Below are 15,114 nucleotides of genomic sequence, written 5' to 3'. Positions count from 1 at the left end.
AACAGGTAAAGGTTTTGGACCACAGCCCTCATGCCACATGTCTGTGTACAGAACAAGTGGCTCTTAGCAAGACTGAGCAATTTCTCATCATTTTGATGATTCAAAATCCTCACAAGTATACACCAATACTTATGTGCTACATGATCAATCTTTCCAATCGCTTCCACCCAGTTTCATTCATTCACTTTGCAATTGCATGACCAGGTAGGTGTTTTACAAAGATCCTAAGTTGAACTGATCTCTAAGTTGGACTTATGGAAAGCTGTTAGCATCTATTAAAATATTTTGTAAAAGTTATTTAAAGAGGCATAAAATGTTGATTCAAATCATTCATAATTTTCTATTATCAAGGAGACTTCATGTTCTTGATGTGGAATTTATAAAAAGTCCAGAATACTTGAATTTTAGGTTTTGAACATATTTTATTTTAAGACTACAAATGGCTCTCCATAATATTTAAGTCCAACTTAGAGTTAAGTTCGACTAAGGATCTTTGTGAAACACCCCCCAGAACTCAACTTTATCTTCAAGTTTTTATTCGAAATGAGGCTTAAAGGGAAAGTCCACCCTGAAATTAAGTTAGTTTTAATAGGAGTAGAAAAATGAGAGAAACAAGTCAGTGAAAGTTTGAGCAAATTCCGATTAAAAATAAGGAAGTTAGGATTTTTGAAGTTGTGGTCAATCAAACACAAATTGGCAACTCTATGACGTATCATGCGAGCTCAACTACCATTTGCTCAGTACTAAAAAAATCTAAAATTTTCATTTTTCCTCAAGAAAAATTTCAACCATACATGCACCCTAAATATAATAATTGCAAATATGTTTCTATACTCCCCCTGCAAGGAACAAATATATATTCCGTCATCAATAACGAAGAAAACATGATTTTATGGAATATTATGCACAAAGCAAATGAAGGAGAGCTCGTATAATAAGTCACAGAGTTGCCAATTTGTATTTGATTGATCACAACTTCAATAGTTCATAACTTTCTTATTTTCATTCAGAATTTGCTCAAACTTTCACTCACCTGATTTTCTTATTATTCTGCCTCTATCGAAACAAACTTATTTTGGGGGTGGACTTTCCCTTTAACAAAGGAAGTTAGTATGAGATCTAAGTTTTCCTTTGAACTAATCGAAGATAAGATCAACAACATAATCAACAATAGAAGGACGGATTAGAAATCAAACGAATTGAAGAAAGATGCATTGGTTGAAATTGCCAACCTATTTCAAATCAGGCGTGGGGAGAAGCGGCAGCTCCATCAAATAAAGGAGCAATGGAAACGCCTATAAGGCTCCTAGCAAAGAAGAATTTCAGGTACGGTAATATGGATCCTAGTCTAGGAAGAAGGGGGGGGGTGGGCCTTCACCAGAAGAGCCAACACACATCAGTTTGCTGGGGGGGGGGGGGGTGTTTCACAAAGATTCTTAGTCAAACTCTAAGTTGGACTTAAAAGTTATGGAGAGCCATTCGTAGCCTTAAAATAAAACGTTTTCAAAAGCAAAAATTCAACTATTTTAGACATTTCATAAATTCTACATCAAGAACATAAAATCTCCCATGATAATAGCAAATATGAATGATGTATAAGAAAAAAAAAAAAAATATCAATGATTTGAATCATCATTTTATGCCTTTTAAAATAACTTTTAAAAAATATTTTCAAAGATGCTAACGGCTTTCCATAATTGTTAAGTTCAACTTAGATCTTTGTGAAACTCCCCCCTGGTGAAGGAGATGTGCCCTTCGGACTTTGTCCAAAATTAACAACCTATTTGACGAGGATGCCTTGGCCCTCGATTTCTTGGCTGGAGTAAGCTCTCACCAGTAACTTAGTTGAATTTTCCCTGTTGTATCATATGACAGCTGGCTGGCTCGATTCCAACATTATATTTGAAGGAATAGCTTATGATAGGGTAGGACTAGAGGCAGTATTTACGCAATCTAGAAATTAATTATGAACGTGCTATTAAATTCTGCGTGATATGCCACAACCAACAAACAGAAGTGGCTTTGTTAAACATTATCATATACCCAGGATTTGGTGAACCCACACATCTTGCCGTTGGCTGAAGAATTAATCATTTGTCATTCTATAACATCATACTTTATCATTCTATTATCTATGAATTTGAGAGCTTGTAATGTATGCAGAGTTATGTTTCCAAAGCCTTATGCAGCTATAAAACTCAGTTCTTAGAAAATATGTGGATTATTTTGCAACAAAACTTGTCCAGTAATAGTACTGTCAATTTCTATTATTATTATTATTATTATTATTGTTATTATTTAATTCATGAAATATACTATTATATGTATTGTGTCATAGAGAGAAATAATCTTGTGAAATTAATCATAGTATAAATATACATGTTCTTGTGTATATGTTTATTGTACAATGAACTATATTGAGAGAAAAATATCGTCTGTATGGAGCCAGAAGGGTGTTATTTAAAGGTAAAGACCAGTTCTGGTCATGCGATTGCATTGTGAAAGAAACGTGGAATCGATCAGAAAAGGTTGATCATCTAGCATCTAGCATCTGCAAGGTTCTGGAATCATCAAAATGATAAGAAATTTGGCCCATTCTTCGTAAAGTTACAAGCACTATACACAGAAAGATGTATATGGGACTACCCTATATCTCTCACAGACCATGAGAGAAACAAATTTACCAAATATATGAATTAGTAGGCGGTTTCCTGGCAAATTTTTATCATCATGTATTAGTCAAAACATATTCTTTTACATGATTGGTAATGAGAGCTTCCATTTCATTTTTAGAAATTGGGGCGTTTCCAATACTGGTCTTTACCTTTAACCGATTTACTTAATTTAACATAGAGATAAGCCCTTCTGACTGTGAACACAAATAGTGTGTTATTTGTATCCTGTTACATATGGCAATATTTTACAGTCAAAGAAATAAAATACCGGTAGTAATGCATCTTTGTCCTATGTTCATATCTAATATTCAAGTTTTTTTCTGTCTACAGTTTCCTTGTGAGAATCAAAAACATTAAAGAGCATGAGAGAGAGAGAGGGAGAGAGAGAGAGAGAGAGAGAGGGGGGGGGGAGGGAGAGAGAGAAAGATACAGATATATGGGCAGAGGGAGAGAGATTTAGGGCAGAAAGAGAGAGAGGGGGGGGGGGGAGATTTAGGGCAGAGGGGGAGATATATATATTTAAGAGAGAGAGAGAGATATTTCGGGCAGATGGAGAGCGATTTAGGGCAGAGGGAGAGAGAGAGAGAGCCTTTAGGGTAGATGAAGAGAGCGATTTAGGACAGAGAGAGAGAGAGAAAGAGAGAGCGAAATTTAGGGCAGAGGGAGACAGATAGAGAGATATATTTAGGGCAGAGGGAGGTATATATATATATATATATATATATATATATATATATATATATATATAAATAATTATATTTAGGGCAGAGGGAGAGAGAGAGAGAGAGAGAGAGACAGAGAGTGATGACAGATAGGGGCTGTAGTAGAAGAGAAGATAGACAGAGGAGAGCAGGTACGGTTCTAGTTTTGTGTTTTTTCTTCTTTTTTTGGGGGGGGGGGGGATCTTGCAGTGATTTTCTACATGTGCCTTGCTTAAATTCATGTATAAGACAATTTTGTATGGGGGGGGGGGGGGGGGCGGGTGAGGGCTTTGAGCCCTGGTCCCCTCTGGATCACTGGAAAAGATCGAGAGACCTACAGAATGGAGATTCCATTTAACATTGTTTTGGCCGAGTGTGCATGCAAATTGATCCCCCATAGGATAATTTAAAAAAAGATATATTCATTCGCGTATCTGAATTTAAAAGTTAGGTATAGGGATGCAGCTGTCTTCTTTCTAAAGACTGAGGATATCGGGAGGATATGTACCAAATTATTATTAGGCCATGTAAAATTGATTACATGTTGATCGTCCGGATTTTTTGAAAAAGAGGAGGAGGGTGTACCATGTTATTTGATATTTGATATTTCAAAATGGCCGCTCAAAATGGCCGCTCGGTACATTTTCCCCGACAGTCGAGGCTATTTTTTTTCAAGATGGCCGCCGACAATTTTTTTTTTTTTTAAATCAGAAATAGAGCCATTTTAGCAGTGTTTTTCATGTTTTTTTTCTTTCAAAAAAAAAAAAATCAAAAAAAAAAAAAATAAAAAAAAAATAAAAAAATAACAAATAACAAAAAATAGGAGGCGGCCCCCAAAAAGGAAGCGGGCGGGGACGATCAACATGAAATCAATTTTACATGGCCTTATTTCTTCTTTTGTGTACCAGGTGCAGGTGTGAAAAACAGACGAAGCCATTTTTCAATCTCTTTTCTCTTATCAAATTGACAATTAAATCATGTTATTGCTGCCAAACATGGTTACTCTAAGCAACCAAGTCTCATGCAGCTTCGGCATAGAACTGAGTTCAAGTTTTGCTTTTCTAAACCATCCAGGTACCTGTATTTTCTGGTATTCTTTTTTTTCGCCGAATTCGAAGACCCCATAGTTTTGTGTCGAGGGCCAGGGGTCACTTCAATTTGCTGAGATTTCAGTATGAAAAAAATATGTTTTTCGCTTGAATCAACGGTTTTCGTCTAGGTATGACTACTATATATGCCTGTAATGTTAGATTGTATGATATGTATTCTTTGATTTTGATTTTGTTTGATATAAAATAGTGAGAATCACAAATATCCTAACATAGATTACCGGCCGGTGATATCCATTCACGTCTGTATGTTTATGTACCGGTATACTGGAGCTGCTGGCCTGAGCTGTGGCGCGTTGGTGGAGCGAGTGGGTCGGCATCGGGCCTGAGCTGGGCCGGGGTGCGTGGCGTGGTTTCATGGGGGTGGCCGTCGCTTGGCCGGGGATTCGTCTGTCTGGAATTTATCTTTGTTTTTTAGTTTTAGTTTTAGCACATATTTGGTGACTAATATTTCTCCTTTGCTTTGGCCATTGGCATTTTACTTTTTCCCCATAATAAAAAGCATTGTATAATACTAGTCTAATTGTTTGTGAAATTGTGGGCTTTCAAAAACAAATGAAGAAGTAGACTCTAGTCTACGTCTAGATCTAGATCTATGTATAATGTAGTATGTCTTTACTCTATGAAGAGAAATGTACTCATTGGAAGAAGAAGAAGAAGAAGTGAATTAATTTCATGTTTGTGTGGATTCTGGGAAGTGGGAGATGTGCGAGATGGATATTTAGCTGCAGCTTTTGTGAGTGCATGTTTTGGACAGTATTGACTATTGATTATATATATTATGCACTCTAATAATAATAATAATAGCAATAGCAATACTATAGCTAGTTCTTATTACTAGTAATAGCGCTTTTCAGGACCGAATTTGAAGGCCCTCTCAAAGCGCTTTACAGATATATAGACTCTAGATCTATATTAACCCCGGTCTTCAGATTCAGGGGCGGGTTCCTAGAAACCGTCATAAGTCTAACTTCTTGACTATCCCATTGAAACGTGTGTTATAGAATTTACACGCGTTTCAATGGGATAGTCAAGAAGTTAGACTTATGACGGTTTCTAGGAACCCGCCCCTGGTTTACTCGCATACAATGTATGCACATTCTCCACTCCCTGGGGAGCATTCCAGCCAGGCCTCATTTTTACAAGCGCACACTTGCTAATCTCAGCACATTAGCTTTCCATCCTACCAGGTACCCATTTAACACCTGGGTGGAGAGTGGCAAATGTAGATCAATGTCTAGTCATGTAATGATGTATTTGAAAGTATTTTTTTCATTTCATACTGTAATGTTAATGTGTTAATAAGATTTTTGAATTTAATTCACATACTAATCATTGTTTTGGTGGTTCAATTTTAGAATTCTTTTTCATTTTCTCTTTGAATCTTGCCAATCGTTTTGCTGTAAGAATTAACAAGGCATGGGTCAATTATTTTATTGTACACATTTCCGTGAAAAAGTCTTCAAAATATAGGTCTAGACCAGTTTGGACCAGTGTGAAATTAACTTATGCATAGTCAAAGCTTTTAAAAAGTAATCTTTCAGAAATATGAAATTGTGATATCTCTTTGGTTTCAATTTTAGATTTCTCTTCCCCATTTTATCCTGTTGCTGTGTAGATCCGTCCTTCTTATTCTGTGAGCAATGGAAGGTAATTACCCCCCTGGTTACTACCTCCCTGAAAGGGATCAACAAGAAAACAGACAACAGCAACAACCGCCACCACAGCAGCAACCACAACCACAACAGCAACCACAGCAGCAGCAACATGTTGCACACTATCCCTTTGATTTGCCAATACCATACCACACGTCCTCTCAGCATCAGTCTGAGTATATGGGGGACGATCAACCGACCAGAGTTTTCCCAGTACCACACCCAGGACCTATGGCACAAATGTTCAGTCCAGTATATCATGGTAATAACTCTGATTTTGATATTCAAAACCTATCATGTTGCAAATATTTCACTTAATTTCCTTAATTACTTTTGTTATTGTTATGTCGTGTTCTTTAATAGTCGTTTGTTATAAACATATTTCGTTACGTGCCTTGATCATTCCTAGATGTGAGCTGGAGCACATAAGAAATGATTTATTATTATCAATTTGAATTTAAAATGTTCCTTTGTTACTCTTTTAGCTATAATTTTGTAACATCCTAAGTATGCTGCACTTCCCGTTGTAGGTCTACAGACTTTTTTCATTCTTTTCATTATGCTGCTGACATAAATTGTTCAGATTTTTGTTTTACTACTTTTTGCAGTTTTCTATACCAGGTAATTTTTTTTTTTAAATGGCAGAAAATGTTGTGAATTCAATATTGAAGAGGAAAAAATGTTATTGTAAATTAATCTTTGAAAATAACTTTTGTTTCTCTTTCTCTTGTAAGAAAAACAAAGTGACAAACATTTACTAAGACCTACAACAATTAGTATAACACATCCAGCAGTGTACAACTACTTTCATTTCAAAATTTTCATGCAAAAAATAAATAAATTAGTATTTAACAATCAATAAAAACAGAAGCCTCCATCTTAAATGAAGAGATACTTGTCAGACATCAAACTTTCAACTCATTTTGGAGGTCATAATTATTCTCATTCTGATTTCTTATCTAAAAGATTCTGGCCCTGTTCATTCATCTGCGAATCATTTGCACCACGCTCATCTTCAGCGACCAGTCGCTTTTGGGGGTCATGGGGTCAAGTTCTCAAGCCTGCCAGCAAGCTATACCCCACCTATTACTGCCCAAGAACCAGCTGTAGAAAGAAATGACGTGCCAGTGTCACTGACAACTTGTGTGCCAGTTGTAGAGAGAACCGACTTGCCCACCACAACGCGAGAATCAGTCATAGACATTCCACCCATCTCAATGCGTGAATCACCTACAGATAGCTGCATTCCGCCCACCACAAAACAGGAATTGGCCGAAGACAGCTACATGTCGCCCTCTACAGCTCATGAATCACCTATAGATAGCAGTATTTCACCCACCACAACACAGGAATCAGTTGAAGATAGCAGCATTCCAGCTACCACAACCAGCGAACAAGTTACTGACAGTATAAACATTGAGCCTGTCGCAACTTCAGAAGTAGCTATGGATGACGACATTCCTCCTGCCAAGAGTTGGGGAACGGTTGAAGAGAGGAGCATCCGGCTTGTGACAACTCATAAACCACAAGCAGAGGGCAACACATTAAGGGCACAAGGTGAGGACTCACTATAGAGAGGACAGTGTTGACTCAACTTTAAAATGTGTACAAATGACTTTCCTTTTTTAAACAGCTCCAGTTAATGTAACAAATATTAGTAAATGCACAATTTAACTGTGTGACAAGATCAGTAATCTCCTAGATTTTGATTTCTCTTTATTTTTAGAAGAATCATTGTCAATAATTATTCTTTTTTGTGTTATTACTGTTTTTAATACCATTATTATTATATTATAATCAGTTGGTAGATAAAACAGGAACTGAACGTCATCCAGAAATCAAGGGTCACCAGTTTTTGTAAAGTCATCTTCTAAACCATTAATCATATAAATTCACTGTTCTCCTTTCCATAGTAATCCACGACCTTCCTCAGAATATGGGCTGTTCCAAGCAGATTTGCTTTCTGAGATGACACATCGATTCCAAGATCAGCCAGGAAGCTCTTATCTCTTGTTGTAACTGTTCCCACTATTAGAATTACCCTTGTCTTCCTCACTAACTTAGGTCACAAAAAAACACTGCTGCCACCATGTTACATTATGCTTAAGGGGTTTATTTAAGTGTTATTCTTGACTCGAACAGAAGAGAGCTTACACAAATGTTTTAACATGTGAGGAAAGTGTTTATTAAAAGGCATGAGTGTGCCCTCTAACTGAATATACATTATAGTCTGTCAGTTAACCAAATCACATAAACAGGATACTGTTACAGATACCATTAATGTGTTCTTGTCACCTCTTACCAGATACTGGACCAGGTCCTTCTAAGCAGGCCCAGACCAAGGAGCAGAGCGAGGAATGTCAGACCTCACCACATCTGTCTGATCCAACACCACCATCTCCAAGCAGCTCGGGGTCGGAACCACAGCTGTTCGCTGCACTAAATCTCAGAAAGACCAGCGCCATTACAGATCTACCGCTATCTCTCTCATTAAGAGTGCCATCGCAGGATAAAGTGGAGGGAGTGATCGCCAAGGAAACAATAGAGAAGGGGGTGGAATTTGGACCCTATATCGGGACGCTGATGAACGAGGAGCAGGGTCTGGTGAAGAATACATCATGGGAGGTAGGCAATTATAGAAAATTATTAGAAAAAAGTTAAAATACCTACTTCAGATTAAAGAATATAAGAATAATAAAAAGGGAGGGTATGTAAGAAGAGAGAGAAGAAGAGGAGGAGGAGGAGGAGGAAGAAGAGGAAGAGGAAGAGGAAGAGGAAGAGGAAGAGGAAGAGGAAGAGGAAGAGGAAGAGGAAGAGGAAGAGGAAGAAGAAGAAGAAGAAGAAGAAGAAGAAGAAGAAGAATCCATGGACATAATAAAGAATTGAAATTAAATGAAAATGAAATGAAAATACACTTGACGCATATAGTTTCTGCGTACATTTGAACTTCTTCCCCCACCCCCACCCCCCCCCCCCCCCCCCTGCTCCCAGTTTTAAAACTTTTTCCAGTATCAGTTGCGGTAGAATTGAAGTACATCTCGTACACTCAGTGCAGGATTATCAGTAACAGTAGAGGATTGATTTATATAAGAAGTATTACATTCACACGTAACACAAACCCCCTGGAAAAAAAATCAGCAAAAAATTTAAATGACGATATGAGCATAGAGTGCTTCATATTGCCATACACTTTTACGAACAGATACATGTGTAAGTCAATTACTGGTATGCCTAAGGACCTTTGCTGCTTGCTTGCTGTTACTTTTTTCATCACTCCACTTGCTTTGGGGGGGGGGGGGGGGGGGGGGGGTTAACACCATGTTTTATTGGAGCTCTAGATTATTTTGTTAAACCCTTTAGATTGTAATACATGTAATATGATTTAAAGGGTGTTGTACATGTTTGGGTATGATTCAAAAGCCTCCTTCACACGTAATACTGTAAACCACCTAAGGCTAAAAGCAGTGTAATGTGTGAACAAGGCTGAAGATAACCACATTCCTTTTTCTCCATTTAAACTATAGTACTACGATTTAATGGGTGTATCTGTTCAGAGCCAGAAGGGCATTACCCATGTGCTAAAGTATATGAGTCATCGCCCTTCTGACTCCAAACAGACATTATTGTCTTGATCTAATGATGAATCTTTTAATTACAGCTTTGTATCACAGGGAAAGTGTTCTTCTATATTGATGGACGTAAGACGTGGATGTCTCATCTAAGATGTGCGCAGAGGGAGGAGGAACAGAACATGGAAGCATATCAGTACTGCGGCAATATCTACTTCCGAAGCACAAAGGTCATTGAACCAGGAAGTGAACTAAGAGTGTTCTATAGCGAGGATTATGGAAAGTGCGTTGGTATTCAGACCACACTAAATGATCTTCAATTTGATGAAGGTATGTTCTGCCCCATTTTAAGCTATTGTTACGGTATCGTTCAGTAATGAATATCATCTCTTGATGTGATATTTGATAAAAATAAATGAGGACCTAGAACTGAGCCTAGTGGGACACCACGAATATGTATCGTGCATAATAATTTCAAGAAATCCTAGAGAATTGAAAGGTACATGTGTTCTCTTAATTTTTCAGATGCACAGAAGTTCCAGTGTAGCCTGTGTGATGGTCTGTTCACATCTGCCAAACTAATCCTGAGACACATCAGATGTGAACACAACAGTGGAGATGAGATGATCCCCGTGCTGACTTGGAAGAAAAAAAGGAAGAAGAAATATGTGGCAATTGAGGTCAGCTCCAAACAGCAGTTGGCAACACAGATAAAAGTAAGCGACCAGGAAGAATCCGCCTTCAAGTGTGGAACCTGTAAGAAGGTCTTCCCCTCCTTTGGCAGACTGATGGCGCATGAGTTATTCCATGAGAAGGAACAAGCATCTCCAGTAAATGTTAAAGATTCCCTAACCGTTACAAAACAGATGAAACCGCAAGGTTCCAAACAGTACGTGTGTAGTGAATGCACCAAAGAGTACAAGTCATGGCGTTCGCTCAATCGGCACGAGAGGGAAGCTCACGGGTATCGATGTGATTTCTGCTTAGAAAGATTCCCTAAAAAGAAAGACTGTTTGACACATGAGCAGACGCACCAAGCTTTCAAGTCATCCCAACCTGCTGGAAAGTCTAAGGCGTCCCCCACAAAGAGTCGGGCGGCATCTACAGGCATTCAGCCCTCCGAACCAGCACCTGATGAGCCTAAGGATATGCTTGGTAGACCTACCGATTACTACAAACGCCCTTATAAGTGTCGCTTTTGTACAAAGAGATACAGCTCACGGGGCACTGCCGAGCGCCATGAGAAAGAGGTTCATAAGGGAGAGGGGGATTTCAAGTGCAGTTATTGTACAAAGGTTTTCGCCACTGTCAGCCGTTTGAAAGACCACCTTGTGCTGCACAAGTATGTGAATATGTATCGCTGCGCAGAATGCCCAAGAAGCTTCGCATCGGAGAGCGCCCTGAACAACCATCAAGGAGAACATACCGGACTGAAACCATTCAAATGCGAAGTCTGTGGTAGAGGATTCAGAACTAGAAAGTTAGCCCTTAAACATAAGCGGCGCATCCACCAAGAACGCCCTAAACGTTTCCTTTGTACCTTCTGTGATAAAGGGTTCGCTGATAAAAGCGATTGGAAAGTACACGAAAGACGCCACAAGGGCATTAGGCAATATGTTTGCTTAGAATGTGGTAAAGGGTTTACGTCAAGCACTTCCCTCGCTGCCCACAAACAAGCCATGCATATCAAGGTCAAACCATTTTCTTGTGCAGTTTGCAGTAAAAGCTTTGCCTTGAATCATCAATACAATCATCACATGGCCAAGCATAGGCTAGAGGGAGAAGGTAATGCACTTGCCAGCATGCAACAGTCATGAATCAATTCCATGTTTAAGAAATAGCTGTATCATAGGCTGCATAAGTAGCATCAATTTTAAGAACGATGTGGACAAAATTTATTTCAGAAACATTCGCATGTGTTTGTTATGAAGGATTTTAAGACAACATGTTGTGAATTGTAAGTAAACTGTATACGTATTGTTAAACTGAGTATTCAATAGCTTTCAGAATTTAAAGAAAAGAGGAAACTTCTACTTCAGAATAAGACAGTGATGGATGTTAGCTATTCAAAAATAAGCAACAACAACAACAACAAATGGGTTCCATTTTGTGAGGTCTAGGTAATTTCAGCATGTCTCGCTACTTTTCAGGGAAGGGGGGGGGGGGTAGAGACAATCATGAATATTGTAAGTGGCAGAAATCTGAATAGAGTCTAATTCTAACTCATTACTTCAAAACAGTTTGGAAAGGTACAACAGTATTCATGGATATTGTCAAGACTGCTATTATGTAATAATTTAAAAATCTCTAAAACAAAATGTGTAGCATTCTTCAAATAAGGTTCTGTTTGACTGAAATTTCTTGTCTAAAAAATGAAGAGATTATGGTGTGCCACAGGGTCCACTGTTTGGACCTTCTGTTTTTCTGGGTAGATGATTTTAAATTTAAATTTCCTATTTATAATTTGATATTTCTTGCAAATTTACAAGCTTTTTTTCTTCATATATAACCTTGGTAAATCCTTTTATTGCTGCATTTTACCAATCTTATTAATTAGTCAATAACTGAAAATATGTATTTTGACAAAAATCCATGTAAAAATATACAAATTCCCAAATTGTATAGAAAACTATGGTTTTGACAATTCCAACAAGTTGCCCATGAGGCAAGCAATCAGTTTTATGCATATTTCCCTCTGTAATAATTCCCTAGCATCAAAATCCATATAGAAATGCAATAATGTTCGACACAAAGTATGCAGAATTTGTCCTACTTAGCATTTAATATAGATGTATATTTGTTAGGATTCTGAAAAGTTTTTGAGCCAAACTACAACAAAGTTGGGTAGATGTCCTGAAAGGATTGAAGATAAATGTATGTATTATAGAAGAAATCATGTTATTATGAATATTCAATGAATTTTAAATGTACATGATCTGTATTCTTATTGTTTTAGTGCATTTAGTCAATCTTGTGAAGCGTGAAAATTAGATCTTTCTTCACAATAAGTCATTAAAAATTTCTTCTACTGATCGTGAAGAAAGAACTTAAACATACAAGACTTATCTCCTCTTCAGTGGATCTTGTGAATTTTGAAGCAGCAATAGTGCTACCTTATTGCCCAGATCTTTTTGATCTGTTTCTCTCTCTGTAATCTCTGTATTATTCATTCATTATTGTGTACATGTTTTACATTCATATATTTATATTCTTGTTCTTGTTCTTGAATTCAAGCAACTGATTATAAAATGTTCTGTATTTCTGTAACAATACAAAGTTTTGCGACATGATACTTTCAGTAATTATTGACAACAGCCAATTTTCATGAATTTGCAATTTTTTTGTTTTATGACATGTCAAATTAATGTAGTTTATGATGTTAAACTTTATGAATCAACACCAATTACAAATTTGGAAATGTTTCTTACACCTGAAACGGATAGTTTCTGTTTTGACAGCAACAGTACTGTGGTTTAAATGAGACTTTTTAACATCTCCTCAAAGTAACATTATATGGACTATGTTGCAATTTCTGGTTTCTTTTAGATGTACTTAATCTGAAATTTTGTCTACATTTAAGTTACTGTTCTTAAACTGTTTCAGAACTTCAGACTCACAACACAAATTCAATCACACTTGATACAGCACTGAGTTTGTTAAAGTGTGTTGCTCTGAAGATGATGTCATTTACAATTTGCAAGTATTACATGTATTCTGTTGTAGGAAAATATATATTGAAGCAATCATATAGTGGAAATAGCTTTTCAGCTCTTAGGAGTCTTAGGCTTATGTTATGGTCAGTAGTTATTTACTTGCTTGGATTTACTTAAATGTAGGGAAGTAAAGCTTATAGCTTATTTGCCCCTCGTCACATTGGGTAGTCTGTCTCTAAAGGGTGAAAACTTAATTGGATCGGTTTTCCAGTGCGTCTCAACAACAGATTTGAACATTATTTAAACATATTTGTGGCTTACACCCAGTAAATAAGATCGATTGATCGATCTGTATTGAAAAACAAGTCAGAAAAAATCTCAGAACCAGCGGGACTTGAACCTGCATCTACTGCTTGCCAGGCAGCGACTCTACCACCAGGCCATCACTGGTCCATCAATCGATCTTATTTACTGGGTGTAAGCCACAAATATGTTTAAAAAATTGAAATTTCTCCCAGGAAGCATTACATTTATAAAAGATTTGAACATGTTAACACTATTTTTATGCCTCCGTTACGAAGTAGCCGGAGGCATTATGTTTTCGGGTTGTCCGTCCGTCCGTCCGTCCGTACGTCCGTACGTCCGTACGTCCGTCCGTCCGTCCGTACGTCCCGTTCTCGTGATCGCGTTATCTGAAGAACCGATTGATGGATTCCTGCCAAACTTTGGTCATGTATGTTACTTGCAGAGCCGATGAACTGATTAGATTTTGGGGTCACGAGGTCAAAGGTCAAAGGTCACAGGGCTCATTATGTATGCAAAAACAGCTCGTGATCGCGTTATCTGAAGAACCGATTGATGGATTCCTGCCAAACTTTGGTCTTGTATGTATCTTGCAGAGCCAATGAACTGATTAGATTTTGGGGTCACAAGGTCAAAGGTCACAGGTCACAGGGCTCATTAGGTATGCAAAAAGAGCTCGTGATCGCATTATCTCAAGAACCGATCGATGGATTCCTGCCAAACTTTGGTCATGTATGTATCTTGCAGAGCCGATGAACTGAGTAGATTCATGGGTCATGAGGTCAAAGGTCATGGGCTCATTATGTATCCAAAAATAACTTGTGAACGCATTCTCATTAGAACTGACAGATGGATTACTATTTAACTCAGAACATCTTGCAGAGCCAATGAACTGAGTAGATTTTAGGGTCATCAGGTCAAAGATCAAAGGGTCATATATGTATATGAGAAATTGCTTGTAATCACGATATTCTGAGAACCTCTTAATGGATTACAATTGAACTTGAATTTGAAAAATTTCTTCTGTTTTGGTTTGTAAAATTGCTCTATGACGGAGGCATCATTTTCGACTGCGCGCAGTCGAAGTTCCATCTAGTTTTTTTATGCCTCCGTTACGAAGTAGCCGGAGGCATTATGTTTTCGGGTTGTCCGTCCGTCCGTACGTCCGTACGTCCCGTTCTCGTGATCGCGTTATCTGAAGAACCGATGGATGGATTCCTGCCAAACTTGGGTCATGTATGTATCTTGCAAAGCCGATGAACTGATTAGATTTTGGGGTCACGAGGTCAAAGGTCAAAGGTCACAGGGCTCATTATGTATGCAAAAACAGCTCATGATCGCGTTATCTGAAGAACCGATAGATGGATTCCTGCCAAACTTAGGTCATGTATGTATCTTGCAGAGACGATGAACTGATTAGATTTTGGAGTCACGAGGTCAAAGGTCAAA

The 15,114-nt window shown here is 37.9% G+C and overlaps 1 protein-coding gene across 1 annotated transcript; it reads left to right on the top strand.

The window, feature by feature from the left end:
* The first annotated feature begins 4,414 nt into the window (after positions 1-4,414).
* Positions 4,415-13,757, top strand: LOC115921157 (histone-lysine N-methyltransferase PRDM9-like). Its single transcript, XM_030978327.1, has 6 exons — positions 4,415-4,595; positions 6,104-6,402; positions 7,107-7,697; positions 8,446-8,765; positions 9,799-10,039; positions 10,235-13,757. The coding sequence occupies exons 2-6, from the start codon at positions 6,129-6,131 to the stop codon at positions 11,524-11,526; spliced, it is 2,718 nt and encodes a 905-aa protein (XP_030834187.1). The 5' UTR covers positions 4,415-4,595; positions 6,104-6,128; the 3' UTR covers positions 11,527-13,757.
* The last annotated feature ends 1,357 nt before the right edge of the window (positions 13,758-15,114 follow it).

The sequence above is a fragment of the Strongylocentrotus purpuratus genome, unplaced genomic scaffold, assembly GCF_000002235.5.
Source record: "Strongylocentrotus purpuratus isolate Spur 01 unplaced genomic scaffold, Spur_5.0 spur5_scaffold_1, whole genome shotgun sequence".
Classification (NCBI taxonomy): Eukaryota; Metazoa; Echinodermata; class Echinoidea; order Camarodonta; family Strongylocentrotidae; genus Strongylocentrotus; species Strongylocentrotus purpuratus.
The sequence above is the reverse complement of the archived record's forward strand: the minus strand, read 5'-3'. Positions and strand labels throughout refer to the sequence as shown.

Bases quoted from the DNA above. Each gene is read 5' to 3' on its own strand.
- LOC115921157 (XM_030978327.1), top strand. From the start codon at position 6,129: ATGGAAGGTAATTACCCCCCTGGTTACTACCTCCCTGAAAGGGATCAA. The intron at 7,698-8,445 runs GTGAGGACTCAC...ACCTCTTACCAG, and splicing joins CAACACATTAAGGGCACAAG to ATACTGGACCAGGTCCTTCT. The intron at 10,040-10,234 runs GTATGTTCTGCC...TTAATTTTTCAG, and splicing joins TGATCTTCAATTTGATGAAG to ATGCACAGAAGTTCCAGTGT.